This window comes from Temnothorax longispinosus, chromosome 1 (assembly GCF_030848805.1).
Source record: "Temnothorax longispinosus isolate EJ_2023e chromosome 1, Tlon_JGU_v1, whole genome shotgun sequence".
NCBI classification, from domain to species: domain Eukaryota; kingdom Metazoa; phylum Arthropoda; class Insecta; order Hymenoptera; family Formicidae; genus Temnothorax; species Temnothorax longispinosus.
This window is the reverse complement of record NC_092358.1, coordinates 23,779,750-23,797,933: the sequence shown is the minus strand read 5'-3', so window position 1 is coordinate 23,797,933 and position 18,184 is coordinate 23,779,750. Positions and strand designations below refer to the sequence as shown.

At 35.6% G+C, this 18,184-nt stretch overlaps 2 protein-coding genes across 5 annotated transcripts in view; both read left to right on the top strand.

Moving 5' to 3' along the window:
• Nucleotides 1-81: 81 nt before the first annotated feature.
• On the top strand, nucleotides 82-6,677 carry LOC139819694 (cationic amino acid transporter 4-like). Of its 2 annotated transcripts, none has more exons than XM_071789284.1 (9): nucleotides 82-191; nucleotides 2,007-2,133; nucleotides 2,439-2,696; nucleotides 2,849-3,184; nucleotides 3,377-3,623; nucleotides 3,941-4,274; nucleotides 4,465-4,702; nucleotides 4,789-4,950; nucleotides 5,083-6,677. In XM_071789284.1, exons 2-9 carry the CDS (start codon nucleotides 2,049-2,051, stop codon nucleotides 5,256-5,258), a joined length of 1,836 nt encoding a protein of 611 aa, XP_071645385.1. In that variant the 5' UTR covers nucleotides 82-191; nucleotides 2,007-2,048; the 3' UTR covers nucleotides 5,259-6,677. The 2 variants fall into 2 exon arrangements, with proteins under 2 accessions (XP_071645385.1, XP_071645375.1); XM_071789274.1 differs by having other exon boundaries at nucleotides 82-226.
• A 6,585-nt stretch (nucleotides 6,678-13,262) lies between these two features.
• The window catches only part of LOC139819532 (octopamine receptor beta-1R), a 61,586-nt gene continuing 56,664 nt past the window's right edge, over nucleotides 13,263-18,184 (top strand). The window contains exons 1-2 of one of the 3 annotated variants that reach the window (XM_071788965.1): nucleotides 13,263-14,520; nucleotides 15,663-15,852. The gene's annotated coding sequence lies outside the window, so the exon portion shown is untranslated. Of the gene's footprint in view, nucleotides 14,521-15,257; nucleotides 15,853-18,184 lie in introns of all 3 variants that reach the window. The other 2 variants (XM_071788954.1, XM_071788946.1) reach the window with 2 other exon arrangements.

The window sequence follows — 18,184 nt, the reverse complement described above, 5'->3', positions numbered from 1 at the left end:
TCCCTTCTCTAGCCATTATTAATGCTAGCAGCGATATTGCGCTTTTAACATCTGGAATCGGCCTGGGATTGGCCGGTTACACTGCGCATTCGCGAGAACATTACATCCCTTATCTCTTTATATCGCGAGCCTGGACTCCCTCGGCGTCTATCGTCTATCCGCTATCGCGGCTGCACGGTCCATCGTAGCACGTAGTCGACGATCTCGTCGTCCGTGTAATTACAACGTAAGTACGCTCCGCCACGTTATGAGCACATTCCGCTACATCCCGAAGTCTCCTTGAGATACTCCAGGATCGCTTTTTTTATCGATCGTCCGCCGCGGAAGTGCGTGTGTGTGTGCGTGATGTTCGCCGTGACATATATTATGTCGGGAGTTCGGACACCATATGACAATTTTTATATTATCGATTTTCATTTATTTTTACTCAATGAAAAGGGCTCCGCACTAATTATATAGGAAACGGTAAAATTGGCTAATTTTGTAATATGTTGTAGCTATATATATACCTATATATACTGATTATATATATATTGCGATTTTTTGTTCGATATATCTATACATATAAAGGAAGATGTCCTGACTGACTGACTGACTCACTCACTCACTGACTCATCAACGCCCAGCCCAAACCCCTGAACCGAATTTTTACCAAAAGTATATGAAATAGGGGTAGAATTTTCCGGGGAGTGCCACTATGTGTATAGTTTTTTGTTACCGATTTTCTGGAAACCGGTTTTTCTAATTTTTCTAATTTTTCGGGAAATAATTCACCGAATTTCAAAGAATTGTAGATCAAACAGGGGTAGAATTTCCCGAGGAGTACTATAAAGTGTATAATTTTTCGTTACCGATCTTTTGGAAGTCGGTATCGAAATTTTTTTAATCTTTCGGGAATTAATTGACCGAATCTGAAAGAATTGTATATGAAGTAGGGGTAGAATTTTACGGCGAGCACCATAATGTGTACAGTTTTTGTTACCGATCTTTTTGGAAACCGGTTTTTTTAATTCTTCCAATTTTTCGGGAAATAATTGATTAAATGTCAAAGAATTATACATATATACAATATATATATATATATATCGAACAAAAAATGTAATGGGCTCGAAGTGTGTTATATAATTAATGAACAGTTTTTGAGCTACAGCCAGTCAAATATGAAGAATTCGGGCTCTGCGAGTATTATATTCCTACTCTCCTAACAACATGGATGTGGTAGAGGACTGGTCCCATGTGTATGCGTGTGTGTGTGAGAATGTGTGTATGCGTGACGTCCATGTCGTTCTGGGACTTCTGGGTTATCTGGATTATCATGGGTTATGCCAACCCAGATAGCAAGGAGAATTGAAAAGGAATTCTTTTTAAATTCCCGATTTTTGAAATGTATTCTCTTTCCGTATCATTTCTGTTCTAAAACAACTCTTAAGAGTTCAGAAGAAATTCTTTTCTATGTCACCAATTCTGAGTTCTTCTTCAGATAAAAAAAAAATTACTTTTTTACTCCATAAAAATTCGTAATAAATTCGAAATTATGCTTAGACAGTATTCCTAGAGCTCTATCTAAGCGCTATGAATGCATTGCGATTTTTCAGAGTAGAAAAACAATTCCTTTATATAATTTCAGTGTTTATAATTCTAATATTCTGTCTGTAACATCGGATAAGAAAGAATTCTTCATAATCTGTCCAAAAACAGTTTCTACATCAGAAAGAACATAAAATATACTAATCCATTTTATGTTCTTTCTGATGCAGAAACTGTTTTCGGATAGATTATGAAGGATTCTTTCTTATCCGATGTTACAGAATATTAGGATTATAAACACTGAAATTAGGAATATAAATATAGGAAATATAAAATACAAGTGTCCACACATGACACAGGTATATCGATTAATGATTATATTACTAAATTGGTATACAGATTTGAAATATTATAAGTATCATTAATTGTTATAACAAACAATTCGTTTAATATGAGCGATATATTTATCGTACATACAGTAGACTGACCTGGGCCACGTTACGTCCGACTTGTGCCACAAGATGAACCGCCAAAAGAAGCTGCAGGACGACTTGCTCGAGACACCAATGAAGAGGTGTCTCTCCACCTTCGACATCACGTGGCTCGGTGAATATACCTTTGCGACTCGAATAAATCAACTTTGTGACGGAATTATAATATATATTATATATATATTTTTTTATATATAATGCGCTTTGTAACTGGCTTCGTGCGTGCGAGCGATATGCAACTTGCCATTACATCACGCGCGATTATCGCGATGTGATGATAAGCGTAATGGTCCGGAATAATAGTCTTGAGTGAAAGATATGTGGCGATAGACAACAATAATAATGCACGGACTATTAATGTACATAATAATAATAATAATTACTACCAGTCCTGTACCTATAATTATATATTACTTCCAGGCGTGGGTCATATGGTCGGTGCTGGATTTTACGTGCTAATGGGTACGGTCGCGCACGACATAGGTGGACCTGGGGTGATGTTCAGCTTCCTCGTGGCTGGTTTCGCTTCCATTTTGGCGGCCCTTTGTTGCGCCGAACTGGACGCTCGAGTACGGAAAGAGGGCAAGGAGGACGGCATCCCCATTCACGTCGACGTCGCCATCGGCGAGTTTTGGGGCGTTATCGTAGGATTGGCCCTTATCTTGGAGCACATGATGGGTACGAACCTATCTTTTCGCGAAGAACCTGAAGGATTTATCGACAAGAAATAAAAAATGAACAAGAAAATCGAATTAGATTGAGTCAAATATTAAATTAGCGCTAAAATTAAATTAGATTAGCAATTAATGACTTTTTATTGTGTTAATTAGGCGCGGCGTTCGTGGCGAGAGCTTGGAGCGGATACGTGGATTTGTTGACAGGCGGTGCGATTAGCAATTATATTTATCGCTACGGGATGGGTGAATTTACCATATATGGGGTGGTCTTCTGCCCGGATGTCCTAGCTTGCGGATTATGTCTGGTTTACGCGATGCTCTTGGGAAAAGGGGTGAAGACTTCGGCAACGGTCGACTCGTTGCTGACCATCATCAACCTCGCGGTGATGGGTCTGTTCGTCGTTCTGGGCATTTATTACGCGGACATTACAAACTGGAGCACCCAGAACGGTGGTCTTCTACCATATGGTTTCGGCAGCGTAATCACGGGTGGGTTATCTCAAGTAGACTGATTAAACAAATGCGACGGAAAATATAGGGGGATTCATGTGACCTCACTAATCCACGATTTCGAGGATTATGGAGGATAATAGAGATTTATGTACAAGGGAAATGGTTTTTGTATCTTTTGTGATATTTGCCGGTTGAAACGAAGACGTTAAATCCTGATGCGTTATTCAGGTGCAGCAACGTGTTTCTACGCCTACGTCGGCTTCGAATCGATCGCGACTGCCGGAAAGGAGGCTCGCGATCCAGGACGGAGTATCCCGCTGGCGACGATGCTTTCGATGGCGATAGTAATTGTCGGATATGTGCTGGTCAGCGGCGCCCTGACACTGGTCGTGCCGTATTGGGAGATTAATGTTACCGCCGCTTTGCCGGAAGCCTTTTCGTCCAGGGGTATCCCGTGGGCTAAATATGTGATAAGGCAAGCAATTTTATTTTTCTATAACTCTACTCGATAAATTTATAACGTAGACGTTCTTTTCACGAAATTTCTTTATGACAAAAACTAGTAAAAATAAAAATACTGTAGGCACCATTCTTTCTTTCATCATTTTTATTCTATATTTCTACAGCGATACCAAGAGATCTCACAATAACCAAGTCGCGGTGTATTTAAATTAAAAATACTTTAATATTATGATGTAATATATTAAAAAGATATAAAAGATAGTGTATATTATAATAAAGGATGATTTAATTAAATTTTTAAGATGCGCTAATCGAAAGTGGCTTTTGCAGCGTGGGTGCCCTTTGCGGAATGACGACGACTCTTTCCGGAACCCTCAGTGAATTGTCCCCCTCGGTGTGCCCTCTCAAAGTAAGTGGAGGGCTTAGTGCTTTAATCGCTCTGATGTTCGATCTCAAACATCTGGTGGAGTCTATGTCGATGGCGACTCTGCTCGCGTACAGCATCGTGGCGATTAGCATTATCCTGCTGAGGTATCTGCCCGAGCACGAGCAATCGTCCGATCCATCCGAGCATCAGTTGTCCAGAGTTGGTAAGCTCACCAGTGGCTGTTCCTCGCCACCTAGGGAGGAAGCGGACTCCAGCAGCATCGCGTCTAAGTCCGAAGTGAGTGTACCGCTAGGGCTTTTGATTAAATTAGGATCACGGTACAACTTCAAAATATTTGATTTCTGTAAAAAATGTAATAAATTTTGATTCTTGAAATCTATAAGTGCCGCCTTAATATAATAACATTGCGCCAGGCAATTCTTAGATCTTTTATAACAGATTATTAATACATTATTTATAATTATAGCTGCGGTGCGATGGATCTAGCAAATTCAAGCCGCGATACACCTGGATGGAGCACTGGCTATGGCTGCAGAATTGCGGTTCTTGTCACATGAGACCTCTCATAGGCGCTTGTTTGATTATTTACACGACAAGCTGCGGCTTTCTCAGTACTTTTATGATAATAGCGTTCGAAACGTCAGTTTCGTTCACGAAGAGCGGTTACCTTTTTGCAGCGAGTTTTCTTCTGCTACCCATCGCGAGTGAGTTTATCTCAATTTTTTTCCGGTTTTGCACACGACAGAAGAAATGTTGTACTCAACCGTATTTGCTTGTTTTTTGCTCGCAGGTCTCTTCGTAATTGCCGCTCACAAACAAAATCCACCCACCGGGAAATTCCAAATACCGCTGATGCCTTTGATACCAGCGTTAAGCATTCTCTTCAACGTCGTTCTGATAATGCACCTGTCTGCAAGGACGTGGGGATGGTTTTTCATATGGATGATATTCGGTACGTTGATTATAATCATGTATCATTCATATAAATAAGATATGAATTTAAAATGCAAAACCAGATATGCTCCATATAAATTTCAATGAATCTCCATTTCTCTAATTTCTCTAATTTCTCCTCTTTCTCCAGTGATGGTGGAGTACTTTCAATATAAAAAAGCAAAAGACGTCACTCCGCTAAACTCACATTCCGGTTTGATGGCCACCTCAGAAGCCGAGAAAGGCACAAAGTGGGGATCTACGTTACAAGTTAACCCGAAAAGTGACAAGTCACCTATTCCGAGCGTCCAAGAACTTGTTGACTAGAAATAAGTTATACATTTTTATCAATTGTTTTCATTATCAAGCTCGCCGGTGGAGCCGTGGGAATGGCTTGAATTTTAAAAATAAAAAACGTTTGAGCTGTCAACAACGAAATATTCGTACGTAAGACTGTATGCAATGCGAATTATAACGCAGTCTAGTGTAACGGAATACAGAACAACATATTTAATCTTTAACTTTTATTAGTTTTAATGTGGTTAACGCACAATTAATGCGCTCAGCTACTTAAATGGTGCTACAATGTATTTTATATGTATTTATTTTTCGATTATATTCGTCACACTTGTTACTTCGGCGGCTCCACTTTACATGTTGCTTGAAATTCAAAGTTTATGGAATATATTTTGTAAAAATTTTTCCTTTAGAAGACCTTTTTAACTTATGCATTTTGAACTCCTCGAGAAAGTTTTTGTCTGGTACAAAAAATCTATTTTCGTACTTAGCTTTATCTTGTTCGACAGTGATTCCATATAATTTTAAGCTCGTACCTTTACTTCTTAGCACGATCAACGAAACATTATCGTTCTTTCCTGTCTAGATGACTATTATTATTACACATTCGCAAGATTAAGCGATATGTGTTTTACGAAACATTATGTTTCGTGTTGCAACGAATTCGGAGAGAAAAGTAACTTATTTTATTGTTAGTTTATCTATTATATATTCTATTACGTATAAATTCGATCAACGGGAACTCATCATTTCTTATTTCGTATATTTTAATACAAGTATCGATTAAGAATACGATAGCAAGGAAACATATTTTCTTTCTGTTGTCATGACACGAATGTGACTAATCTGTCTCGTTATCAATAATATTTAAATTTAATAAATAATAATTTTGTATCTTGATTTGGCATAAATTTACGTTCGTGCAATCGAATTTAGAATTGTTTCTTGGGAACGGATAGATCTAATGATTTATGAATCATTTATGAATCTCACAATAGACTCATTCTTATTACAATTGTGTGAGTTAAGAATAATTTATATATACGTTAAAAATGGATATTATTCGTTCTTTTGATTCAATCGATTTATGAAATAGTGAAACCGCAAAGGATAATTAGAGCGTAACACGCTTCGCGAGAAAGATTTATTCCGATACCAAAAATAATATCTATTTACGTGATAATGCATTATCGTTTGCAATCTATAATTTGTGTGTATTGTATACACACGTATTGTGCATGACAATATAACGTAATATCGATGTATTAAACGATAGAGATCGTTAAGATGATCTACAAGACACAAGAGGTATATTTAAATGACATATAGTTTAGTATGCAAGTTGAATTAATTTATTAAGCGTCGTTTATATCGTTTTAATGTAAAAATAAATAATAAATATAGATTAGCAATGCAATTCAAAAGCAATAAACGATATATATTCCGCAACTGTTGATTATTATTGCAATTAAGATGCGTCTTAAGGATGGAGTGATCTCGAACAGGAACATCAACAAACGATTAAGAATCCAATTATTTATTTACAAAAATATTTCTTAGCGAGTAATTCTCCGCAACCTATCAACCCAGCAATTACTTAAAATTGACACAAATTCCTGCATGTTGATGTAAAGTAATCGTGCGATCGAAAGTTTAAATTCTGCAATCAGATATTGTCTTCATGCAACATATTAACCGTTTATAATACCTGCGCGAGTGACGTCTGTCCACAGGGATATTTACAGAGATGTAACTGTATCTAATTATATATTGATACTCCGTCGATTTTTGAAGCCTCAAATTTTCGTGATTTAGATCGGCAGGTTTAGTATTCGCTGCAAGAGTCATAATTTTGCTCATATCGGTATAGATAATGGAAGAGAATTTATGATAAATAAAACTCCTGAAGCTGTAATGCTCGAAATTTAATTTTTGCTATCTCATGTCCAATTATTATTCTGATAATGATTTATAGAGCTTTAAATTTTTGCGATTTAAATCCACCGATTTAAAATTCTACAAACTTTTGAAATTGCGTGTCGTGAAATTTTTCAATCAGTGCTATTTTCTTTATCAATTATATTTTTCTAAAACTTTCGAAGATATAATTTTTTAAGGTTTAAACTTCCAGACATAAAACAATTTTCTTTTTAGAATTTTATTTAATATACCATATCCTTGCTGATTACGATATGTTGAGATTTTCGAGAGTTGAATAGTTTCTCGCGGATTTAGATCAAGATTTAATAAAAGACAAACAGAAATACAAAAGAAAATGTTTAAGAAGAAATAAATTTGGGGCAAATATATATCCATCAGAAAAGATTTTTAATCGTCAACTAAAACCGTGAAAGTTTTAGAAACGATATTAAATTCCGATCTATTATTGATCTCTCTCTCTCTCTCTCTCTCTCTCTCTTTCTCTCTCTCTCTCTCTCCCTCTCTCTCCCTCTCTCTCTCCCTCTCCCTCTCTCTCTCTCTCTCTCTCCTCTCTCTTCTCTCCTCTCTCTCTATCTCCTCTCTCTCTCTCTCTCTCTCTCTCTCTCTCTCTCTCTCTCTCTCTCTCTCTCTCTCTCTCTCTCTCTCTCTCTCCCTCTCTCTCCTTCTCCCTCTCCCCCTCTCTCTCTCTCTCACTTTCACTCTCTCTCACTCTCACTCTAACTCTCACTCACTCACTCACTCACTCACTCACTCACTCACTCACTCACTCACTCACTCACTCACTCTCTCTCTCTCTCTCTCTCTCTCTCTCTCTCTCTCTCTCTCACTCTCACTCTCACTCATTGTAAGTGAAGATTAATTTTTAGGATAATGATTAATAATTCGAACTTATCCCTTCCAAATAACATATAAAGATATAATAATTGTCTTTTAGACAATTTAAAATGACTCCGATCATTTTCAATAATATTGATATTATTAAAATTATTTTATTTAATGCATTTTCTTCAGTTTGTATTTAATATTAATTTTTTCTATATTATTTGAATTTATCTATTTTTTTATGTAAGCTGTTTTTTCTAAAAAAATTATATTTCTTTAAAAAAAAAATAGCAATAAGTTAAGTTATTATATGAAGAATTTTAATTGAATATTATAATTGTTTATATTTATTAATGATCTCATTAGTGCCAGAATGGTTAATCATTTAATATTTCGAAATTAGATAGTTAATGAATTCAAGATTATTTATTTTTCAATTTTATTCATAAAGTCTGTTTCAAAAATGAAATTTTATAATTTTTCATGAAATTTTTTGTGGGAATATATTAAACCACAAAATATTTTATATATTTTACCACTTAATTTTCAAGTTAACTTACCTAATTGTGGTAAATAAAGATTTTGTCAATGGCCTGAAATCTTCATTGAGAAATCTGTGAATTCAGTTAAAAATCCAAGGTTGGATAATGCCGTAGATCCAAGATACTTTAAATGTAGAAAATTAGTTAATGCTTTTGTATTTTAACTAATTAATTAATATCTTTTGAATATTTTTAAATTATTTATTAGTAAACTTATATTGACAAAAATCTATTTTCTACATGTCATTTTTGTGCAAACGTAGTTGTGTAATTCTGAGATAGCTCTTGTAACAATATTCTTTCTGCAACATGAGATGGTAAAGTCGTTCGTCTATAACGACATTAGCACGACTACGTGTAGTCTCACCTTGCAAGTAAACAGTAATATCAGTCGAACGGATTGTTGCTCGTGCAGAGTACGTTATTTATTGACCATCAAGAAGCTGCGACAGCAACTGAGAGCATAATCTTTAATATATTATATTGTGCGAGACATAAATAATAAATTTGTGTGTGTATATGGTATTATGACGTGAAGTATTGTCTATTTTTGATAGTTTATGTGGAAGCTCAGAGAGAATATTACAAGAAAGCAGAAAGGATAATAAAGGAAACAAAGATATGTAAAAGGAATTATTCTGCGAGATTTTTCATATAGGTACACGTAGATTTATGGAACTGTGTTAATAATGTTATTAATGTTTAAAAGTACATATTTTTTACACTTTTACACTTAATTAATTAAATTCCACAGTAATTAATTTAAAAAATTAAAGGAGACAATGGAACTAATTTTTACATAGAAACTAATTTTCATTAAATAGGAAATATTTATTTCAAACATTCACTTTTGTGAAATGAATTTTAGGTGCTCAGAACAATCTTTTACACAAGAAACTCTTGAAAAATCGATTAAATTAAACAGAAATTAAAATTACAACTATGCTTCTCGCATGTGTATTAATTACAAGAATGCAATCGTTTGGAAATAATAATTCGTATTATATAGCACACATATAGCAGGAAATATTGATTCTAACATTTAATTTCTGTGGACTGAAGCTATATAGTTATAGTAGTGAATAGCTTAATCAGTTATTTAGATGCAGGGATTCAACTTCCGGTTCGAGGAAAGTTCCTCGAAAATGGAACGCTCATCGCACAAATAAACAGTCTGAGTATTTACTACACGGGTCATCGTCAATAAATCCAGTCACGTAGCTATGTAATGTGTAAGAACTGTCGGGAAGACAAGTAGTCCATCTCGTCCGGAGCCCTTCTCGGAACCCCTCGTTGCCGAGGATACAGCCTGGAAAAATGAGATTTTCCTCGGAACCTGCGTCACGCACAGCTTTAGATGCAGGGATCTTTAGTCTTATTCTCAAACTCTATGTAAGTAATAATAATAATATAGTAATAAATAAATAATTCTGATAACGATAAATATAAAAATAATTGTTTTTTCTCTTTCTCTCTCTCGCTGCTGAAAAAATAGTCTGGAAAAACACATAAAATTTTCGGAAAATTTACACATCAAATATTGCTGTGCGGAATTTTTTTACTTTTGCAAACTGTATAATAATCAACAAAGAATGTTGATAAAAAGACTAAAATAAAAATAATCTCATTATTAATAATAATAAAAATAAAAATTATATTTTTACGAGCAGTCAAGACTCATAATAATTCCAGCCTGATTTTGTTGATCACAATAGATCCTAATATGTTATCAAACAATTTTTACATAGCATGTGTTACAACAAAATCAAGAATAAATAACACGTTAAGATTCATACAGACAGCAAAGAATATGTGGCAACAGATTGTACGCGAATCAATATCCGATCTGCGAAACGACCTACATAACAAAAGAGTAATTTTTTCATAGCTGTGTAACGGAAATGTGGCAACCCTTTTTATCGAATTAATAAAATGAAAATTGGAGAGTCTATCTCCAATGTTGTATTCCTAAGAAATGAAAAAAAATTACTTTGTATTAAATAATCACAAACTTAATTACAGTACAATTTTATAAATAAATGAATTTAAGATATATCGGTGAAATGTGAAATCTTTTTATTTTTAACAATTTTAACGAAATTATGACGACTCTCGACAGATATCGAAACATTTATCATCCAAGTCGTTTAATTATTCGCGATTGACGCAATTTACAAATAATTTATGATCCCAATGGGGTTCTGTTATTGTATATACCGTTTATTTGTAGAGTATTTTTGTTTGACACAAATTCGCGCGTTGATTGTTTAATGAATGAGATATTCTTGCGAATGGATAATATCGATTATGAAACCTCGCCTAATTATAGGCATTTGTATTATTGCGTTGCATTGAGAAACAATGCTATATGATCGAGTGTATTTATTTTATTTGAAAATTCTTACTTCTTAAATTTTAACAATTTTTTTTCTTTTCATGGAAATTAATCTTCTGTGCGAAAATTCATTTTTCACAATAATTTTATCTCATATATATTTATGTCCGAAAAGTTGAAGATTTAATGTACTATACATAAATTCGCGTTGTTGTTCATATTGCAATAAATTTGTTTATTTTTCTTTTAATTCGCGGTGAATTTAAATTTAGTTTAGTATATAAAATCCGATTTTATTTCTCCAACCGGTGTTGTAGTTTTTGTTATATTTCCGTGGCAAAGAACTTTTATGAAAATTAAAAATAAATTTACAGTGAGAGAAAATAATGTATCATTAAAAGATTAACAAATCCGTAAGCATTACAGCATCCAAAAAAGTAGATATAATCGATCTCGTAAAGGTAAAGAATCGTTTTTCTTGTATTTATTTTACATATTCTTCGTTTTCTCAGAAATTGAGAGAGTTGCTTGTAAAATACACGAACGCTTTGTAACAAAGTGCAATTACAGCGATAATTATATAATAATAATAAATAATTATACTTATGTAAATAATTATGTACGTAATGTGTCCGTATTATTTCCGGATATGAAGTTTACGGGATCTTTTTCGAGACTCGAAAACGTTTTCATTTCTCTCTAATTTGCGGAAGTAACAAACCTCGTTATCGCTGTCGCTTTGTACACACATCATGACGGATGAGGATCAAATCGATTGGTGTGATTAATACTCTTGAGATGGATTAATTGTCAGGGTTCACTATGACGCGTCCAGCAGAGAGACAGAGAGAGAGAGAGAGAGAGAGAGAGAGAGAGAGAGAGAGAAAGAGAGAGAGAGAGAGAGAGAGAGAAACTCCTCGATTTCACGAGAGACGCAAACGCAAGATTTATGAGAAACCGCGACGACAATACAAATCTTGATAATCGAGAGAAAACATTTGCTAAATAAATAACTATCCGCCGACATTACGAGAAATGGAATATAATTTTGTCTCCAGCTTTGATTTATTAAATCTTTAACTCTTGCCAGACCGAAGGCGTTTATTTTAACGTAGCAATAAGATTAAATTATTTATACATCGCACCAAAGCGGTATTCAAATAAGGCAATCTTCGTTGAAATTACTGTATACATTATTTCGCATTATTTTAAATTTATTTTTGACCTTTGCCCGTTTGTTATTCAGGGGAAACGGGCGACTGCTGTAACATTCGGTACGGACATTTTATCTAGCGGTCAGTCCAGTTTCTTCCGCGCGTTCCTCTTTATTTTACCCCAGCTAAACTTTTTTCTGTTCCGCCACATTTGCTCGATACACACGTTACATGACGTATATGGATGCTTATACGTCTGTGTGACAAGAGGACAGGACAGACAGATACATGTGGGAGGTGAGACAACGGGGGAGATGATGGATCCACGCTTCGCGTCTCGCGTCAATTTTTACGCGATTACGGAGACACCTTGTCAAACGATTGACACTGTTGTCTTTTTCCAAGAAAAATATTAGGAAAATGATAATCTGTGAGGAATTTTTTGGAAATTAAAAGGATTAAAGAAAAACAAGAAAAATAATTTTAATGAATCAAAAATTTGGTCTAAATTTTTATTTATAAAATTCATAAAAACATCTTCAAGATCCTTAAGAAGCCAAAATATTTTAAACTGATGCTTCAAAAAGTAAGAAATGATGATAATTTATGGCACTTTTAATTATGCCCGATTTTCAGTTTGATTTAAAAAAGTCTTATTAACGTTGCTCAAAATTTTGAACGTTAGAACATAACATTTTCTAACGATATCGATATCAACATGCCTCGGAATAAAAAATTCTTACAAAATTATATCATGTATTAAACTATGCGATATATTAAATTAAATTGTAATTAAACTTTCAATGGGATTTTAATGAGATGATATATGAACGCTCCCGAAATAGTTGATAATCGCAATAAATATCCGATCCCCGACTTCGATCTCACGTCCCACGTCTCGCTTTTCGCGAATTAGATTCATTTTCACCCTCGCTTTCGCGGAGGCGACGGACGCGCGGGCGTTCGCGCGGGCCGCTGAAGAACCACCCTCTTCTGTGCGGATGACGGAGGCGCAACGAAGAGGGTGAGCTCGAAGATGAGGGAGAGAGAAAGAGGGAGATAGGGAGAGAGAGAGACTGGGCCGGGGGTAACGATGGAGGGATTCGGCCGAAGGTGGAAGTTGCTATGCTATCCGATGTAGAGAGGGCGAGAGGGTGACGGTGAGGGTGAGAGAGGTAGAGACAGGGTGGCGCGGTGGTGCGTCGCTGGTGGAAAGCGGGAAAGCCTCTCCGAAGCGACCACCCACAGTTCACTGCGGCCTCGCGAGCCGTGTGAGCCACAACAACGTTGTGCATTCTTGTATCCGTGCGCCGTTCAGTCGATCGCGCCAACTACCCCGGACACATCAACCCTTTTCACCATGTAAACAAAGCGCCAGGGGATGCGCGTCTCTCACGGACGTGGGATCTGGAAAAACGTCCGCGATGTAACACGTGGCGAGGGAGATCCAGGAGAATGGGGGGGCTCTTAATTTTGGAGCTCGCGGAAAAAAATGAGAAAATAAAAGTGACGCTCTCCACTTTTCCGTTAAGAGTAATACGTGGTGCCGAGTGCTAAAATGGAGATATTTCGAATCCGGGACGCGGCTTTCCCCTGGTCTCTGCAAGATCAATGATGGAGTCCCAATCTACTGTGTTCCCGTGGACATCATGATGTTATTATGAGTTACCGGAGTTTCGGAAGATGCCTCGCTCGAGACCGAGAGACAAACTTCGATCATCTCCTCTCGGACACACACCGCAACAATCGCTGGATCCCGCAAATGTTCCCGTCGGACAAACTCACTGATGGTCCAACTTTGATTTACATACTTAACAACTTCGACCTGCTAGACGTCGTGACGATCGTCTTCTATATGCGTCCTGGGTCTCTTCCGAGTGAATCTTGTTGATCGGATTGTTAAATTTTATAATTCGCGACGATTCTCCATTGGCAATCGTGGCCGGCTTTCAAATGAAACAAATTCGAAGTCATCCAAGCTGAAAAAGACCGCCGTTCCGTTCAGTTGGAACGTTTCTCTCTGTTTAATCGAAACGAACAATTCGTCAATCATTTCTTTCATCGCCACGGCTTTCATCGTATCGATGCTCCGTGTGTGCACTCGCCGCTCGTAATCGGTGATCAATTGTTGCGACCAGCTCCAATATTGCGTGACCTTCGGATATACGGTCGCTGTTAAACACTTTGATGAAGTAACACGTCGTCCTTACGCCTTCGAAACTACCGGATTGTAATTACATCCTTTCCGCTCGCGACGCTAAGACGGATAACGGATGAGGGCGACGAGGATTCTGTTTATACTGACGACGAATTAAAGTACACGGTTAAGCGGACACTCGAGAAGATAAACTTCACAGAACCTATCACCGCTGGATCCTGTCGACCACGTGTTTCGTGTGATCTTCGTGGTGGGTGTCGAGTGTTATGACGAGGTGTAACGATGTGCGAGGTCTCGAGATAACGATGCTTTAAGTGTTTGCGCGATCATTGGAGGAGAGGTAGCTATTTCCTGATAACACACTTGGCGATCTTGCATGATTATTCATGTAGATCACGTGTTATCGTCTCAAATTTTATTACCCTAGTCGGAAAGGCGCCCTTTGCGAAGATACATGACAATTACCGAAAATTATATGTTTAATAAGATTTCCGACGAAATTAATTGAGATTATCAGGTTTAGATCAAAGGCGTTAACAAACATGTTACAACAATGGCACGTTAGAGGTATCTTGTAATTATGCAAACTATAGATACGATTATACGCGACACGGTGTCTAAGCTCACTATCATGATTGCAGATATGTCAACTACGGTGATATTGATAACGTTTCAGTTTTCAAAGTGATAACGCGTACAGTTAATTGCACAACCATGATTTTGTATAATATTGAGCGTAATAATAATTAACATTTTCGCTACCGGTTTACTTCTGGAAAAGAATCGGTAAAAAAGATCAAATAAGATTATTTTTCTTTATGTAATCTGTCTTGAAATTCATGTTAGAGAAAAAAAGTTATTTTATGTTACTTGTAAAACTATTTTCAAAAATCTTTCTCTGATTATGCTATCCGTATCTTTTAATGTTATTCATTCCTGAAATAGGATAATATAAATCACTAGAAAGAGGATTCTTCGATATAAAATCAAAACGCGATAAGAGATAATCATTGATCCTTCATCAATGCAACATTGTGATTTCAGCTTATAAACTATTGTTACAATGTTGTCATACAGATAATCTGCTAAACAAATTGTGATGCTACATAGATATAATACGTGACACTTGGTGGCGAAAGTGTTAATAGAGTTTCACAATCTTACTAACAATCATAATTAGAAAAATACTACAAAATTAGCACAATACTGAGCCGATGAAACAAGCTAACAGCTGTAAATTCACTGAGCCAGCCGCGTGTTTACACTAACAATAAGCAAGGCAAATAACACTTGACATAACATAGGCTCATGATGAAATCAACTATATATCGCACAATGTCTCATTTTCCTACGAACTTTGCATTAAAAGACAAAGAACGTTATTTTCTTAACAAACCGCAGAATGTGATTAAATAATCTCGAACAACTGAAGAAACAATCAATATAATGAATGAAGAAATAACCGATCTGAATGTATAACAGCTCTGAAGATGTCATCACCGGAAATATCTATTGATCAATGTGGAAAAACATTGTGACATTATTTTCGTGTATCGGCGGAGTTATCATGAAACTGAAACATTGCAAATTAACTTTCTTGCGGTGAACAAGATGCGCCGGAAGTAACTTGATCGGGGCACGAGCGTAGCTAAGAAACTCGGAGGGATCGGAGGTAAGATATTGACTCTCTCTCTCTCTCTCTTTGATACAGCTGGAATATCGATGGGATACGAGTGTATCGAATGTTTGTTTAGCTTTGATGGGATACGAGTAGGTTTGCGTATTTATTTGCCTCGAGCTAATATGTGGTGCTTATCTTTGCGATCGCATGATCCGCCAATCTCAAACGAACGATCGTATAAATACGATGGTAATACGATGATGATGGCAACGTTAGTTAATTCGATAAGCCAAATATAAATTCATACATACGAATGCATTGTTGAATTAATAACCAGCATAATTGCGCTACGTTTTGTGAAATGCCCCAGGTAGCGGAGTGATGTCAAATGACGTATTATTAATGTCTTAATGACGTCTCTAACGTCAATAATACACGTCATTAAAACGTCTTTACACCCTGCAACCTGGGGCTATAGATAAGTCGACATGTAGCATAAATCTACATCTAGCTATGAGACACAGGAATAGTTTGCGCACATATTTCCGAGTCGCTGGAATCAATATTGTATAAAAATGACTGAAATATTTACATTCCTTACGAAAATATATTCATAAGAATTCACAAACTCGCAAAACGAAACGTACAATGCGTACTCGTATTTGTACTCGCACATTTTTTCCGTCACAGGAAATGTATTTTAAGCTTTCAAAAAGAATAAGAGTAATCGTGTTTAATCAGTATTTAGTACAATTTTAATGTTTTTTTGTGGTCGTATAATTTTAGACATTAAATTAATTATATTTTCGATGCGTTCTTGAATGCAATAACGCTCCGTACAAGAAATTCTTTCAAACCACCGTGTTATGCCGCGACTCTGACATTCGGATCGATTCACAAATTGCTACCGTCGATAATTGAATTTTTTCTTCACGGTTACATCAAACGTATTTATACGTCCGGTGAGCAAATGCGTGTGCAATGAGTTAAATTATTTCGCGAAATGTTGAAATTTTCTGCCAGATGCCGACCGAAACAATCGCGTCGCGTTCATTCCATACATGCCGATCGATTTTCGATGTGGCTGACATAAATGTGAGAACTGCTTCCACCTTGAAACTCATTATTACTCATAGCTCATAGCTATTTTTATTATTATATCTCACTATTGTTATTGCTATTTTCATTATTACTCATAACTCATAGCTATTTTCATTATTTAGTTGCCGAGAATAAACAGTTGCAGTTTACCATTATTCATACCATGCAGTAAAGTTCATCTTCTTGAACGAAATTTTTATCTTTCTTTCACAGTTTTTAATATCAAGGCAAAATCTAATGCATAATTTTATCTTTAATTTTAATTTAATATTGAATTACCTTTTATTTTTCATTTTAAACGTTACAATAATAACTAAAAAATAAATTGTGAATAATTTTAGATTGATCTGTATAATTACAGTCCAAATTGTAATTTAAACATTTTTTGTTCTGCCCATTATATGACTTCTAAAGTTCGTAATTATACATGCTAACTGTTAATCTGGCATGTAAAATGTACATATATATAAAATTCTATTTACAAATTATAGCTGGACTTTGGTTACAATTTTATACATTTATCTTACAATTAAAGCTGTCATTAAATTGTAAAAATAAGTTAAGAAAAATTGAAAAGATAAATTAACGAATCTGCTTTACTACATTTCGCAATGGGATATATATCGTACCGTGGATTTTAAATTTATTTGGAAATAATTTCACGAAACTGCAATGTGTGGCTGAATTACGTATGGTTCGAGGAAATCAATTCGCCTTTGAAATTTTCATAAGGTTACGGTCTCACGCGGTTGTCAAAGGTGCCGCGATGCCTTTCTGCGATCTGATTAACGTTACATACACGTACGATACACGCTCGACTGCTCGTACGATAGTGGTAAATAGCAAACTAAATGTAATAATAGAGGCAAGTTCATCTCTAAGCATAGGACAAAGCGTGCTTCAGCTTCATTGTAAAGCTTCTCGTCTTATAGATGAAGATGCAACGGGATTACGACAATCGATGCCGGTGATCTTGTATCGCAGACAAAGACCTGCAAATATGATTCGAGTATTTATAACACCATTATTATATATTTGAAAAATATATTATATAGTTATAATATATATTTTTCATAATTATTACATATATAATATAAATTATATTGGAGAATATATATCATATAATGTGCTAATGTAAATATCAGTGGATATAAATTTAATCACTTTAATAATATTGTATTAAATGTAATAGAATATGTTCCCTCAAATTCTAGTAAATGCGGTATAAAAGCTTTTCAGGATAGAATTACAATTACAATATTCTCATGTATTTCGTTGCATA

Coding starts and splice junctions, on each gene's coding strand:
- LOC139819694 (XM_071789284.1), top strand. CDS start 2,049: ATGAACCGCCAAAAGAAGCTGCAGGACGACTTGCTCGAGACACCAATG. Junction 2,697..2,848: donor TATCTTGGAGCACATGATGG/GTACGAACCTAT, acceptor TGTGTTAATTAG/GCGCGGCGTTCGTGGCGAGA. Junction 4,275..4,464: donor GCATCGCGTCTAAGTCCGAA/GTGAGTGTACCG, acceptor TTATAATTATAG/CTGCGGTGCGATGGATCTAG.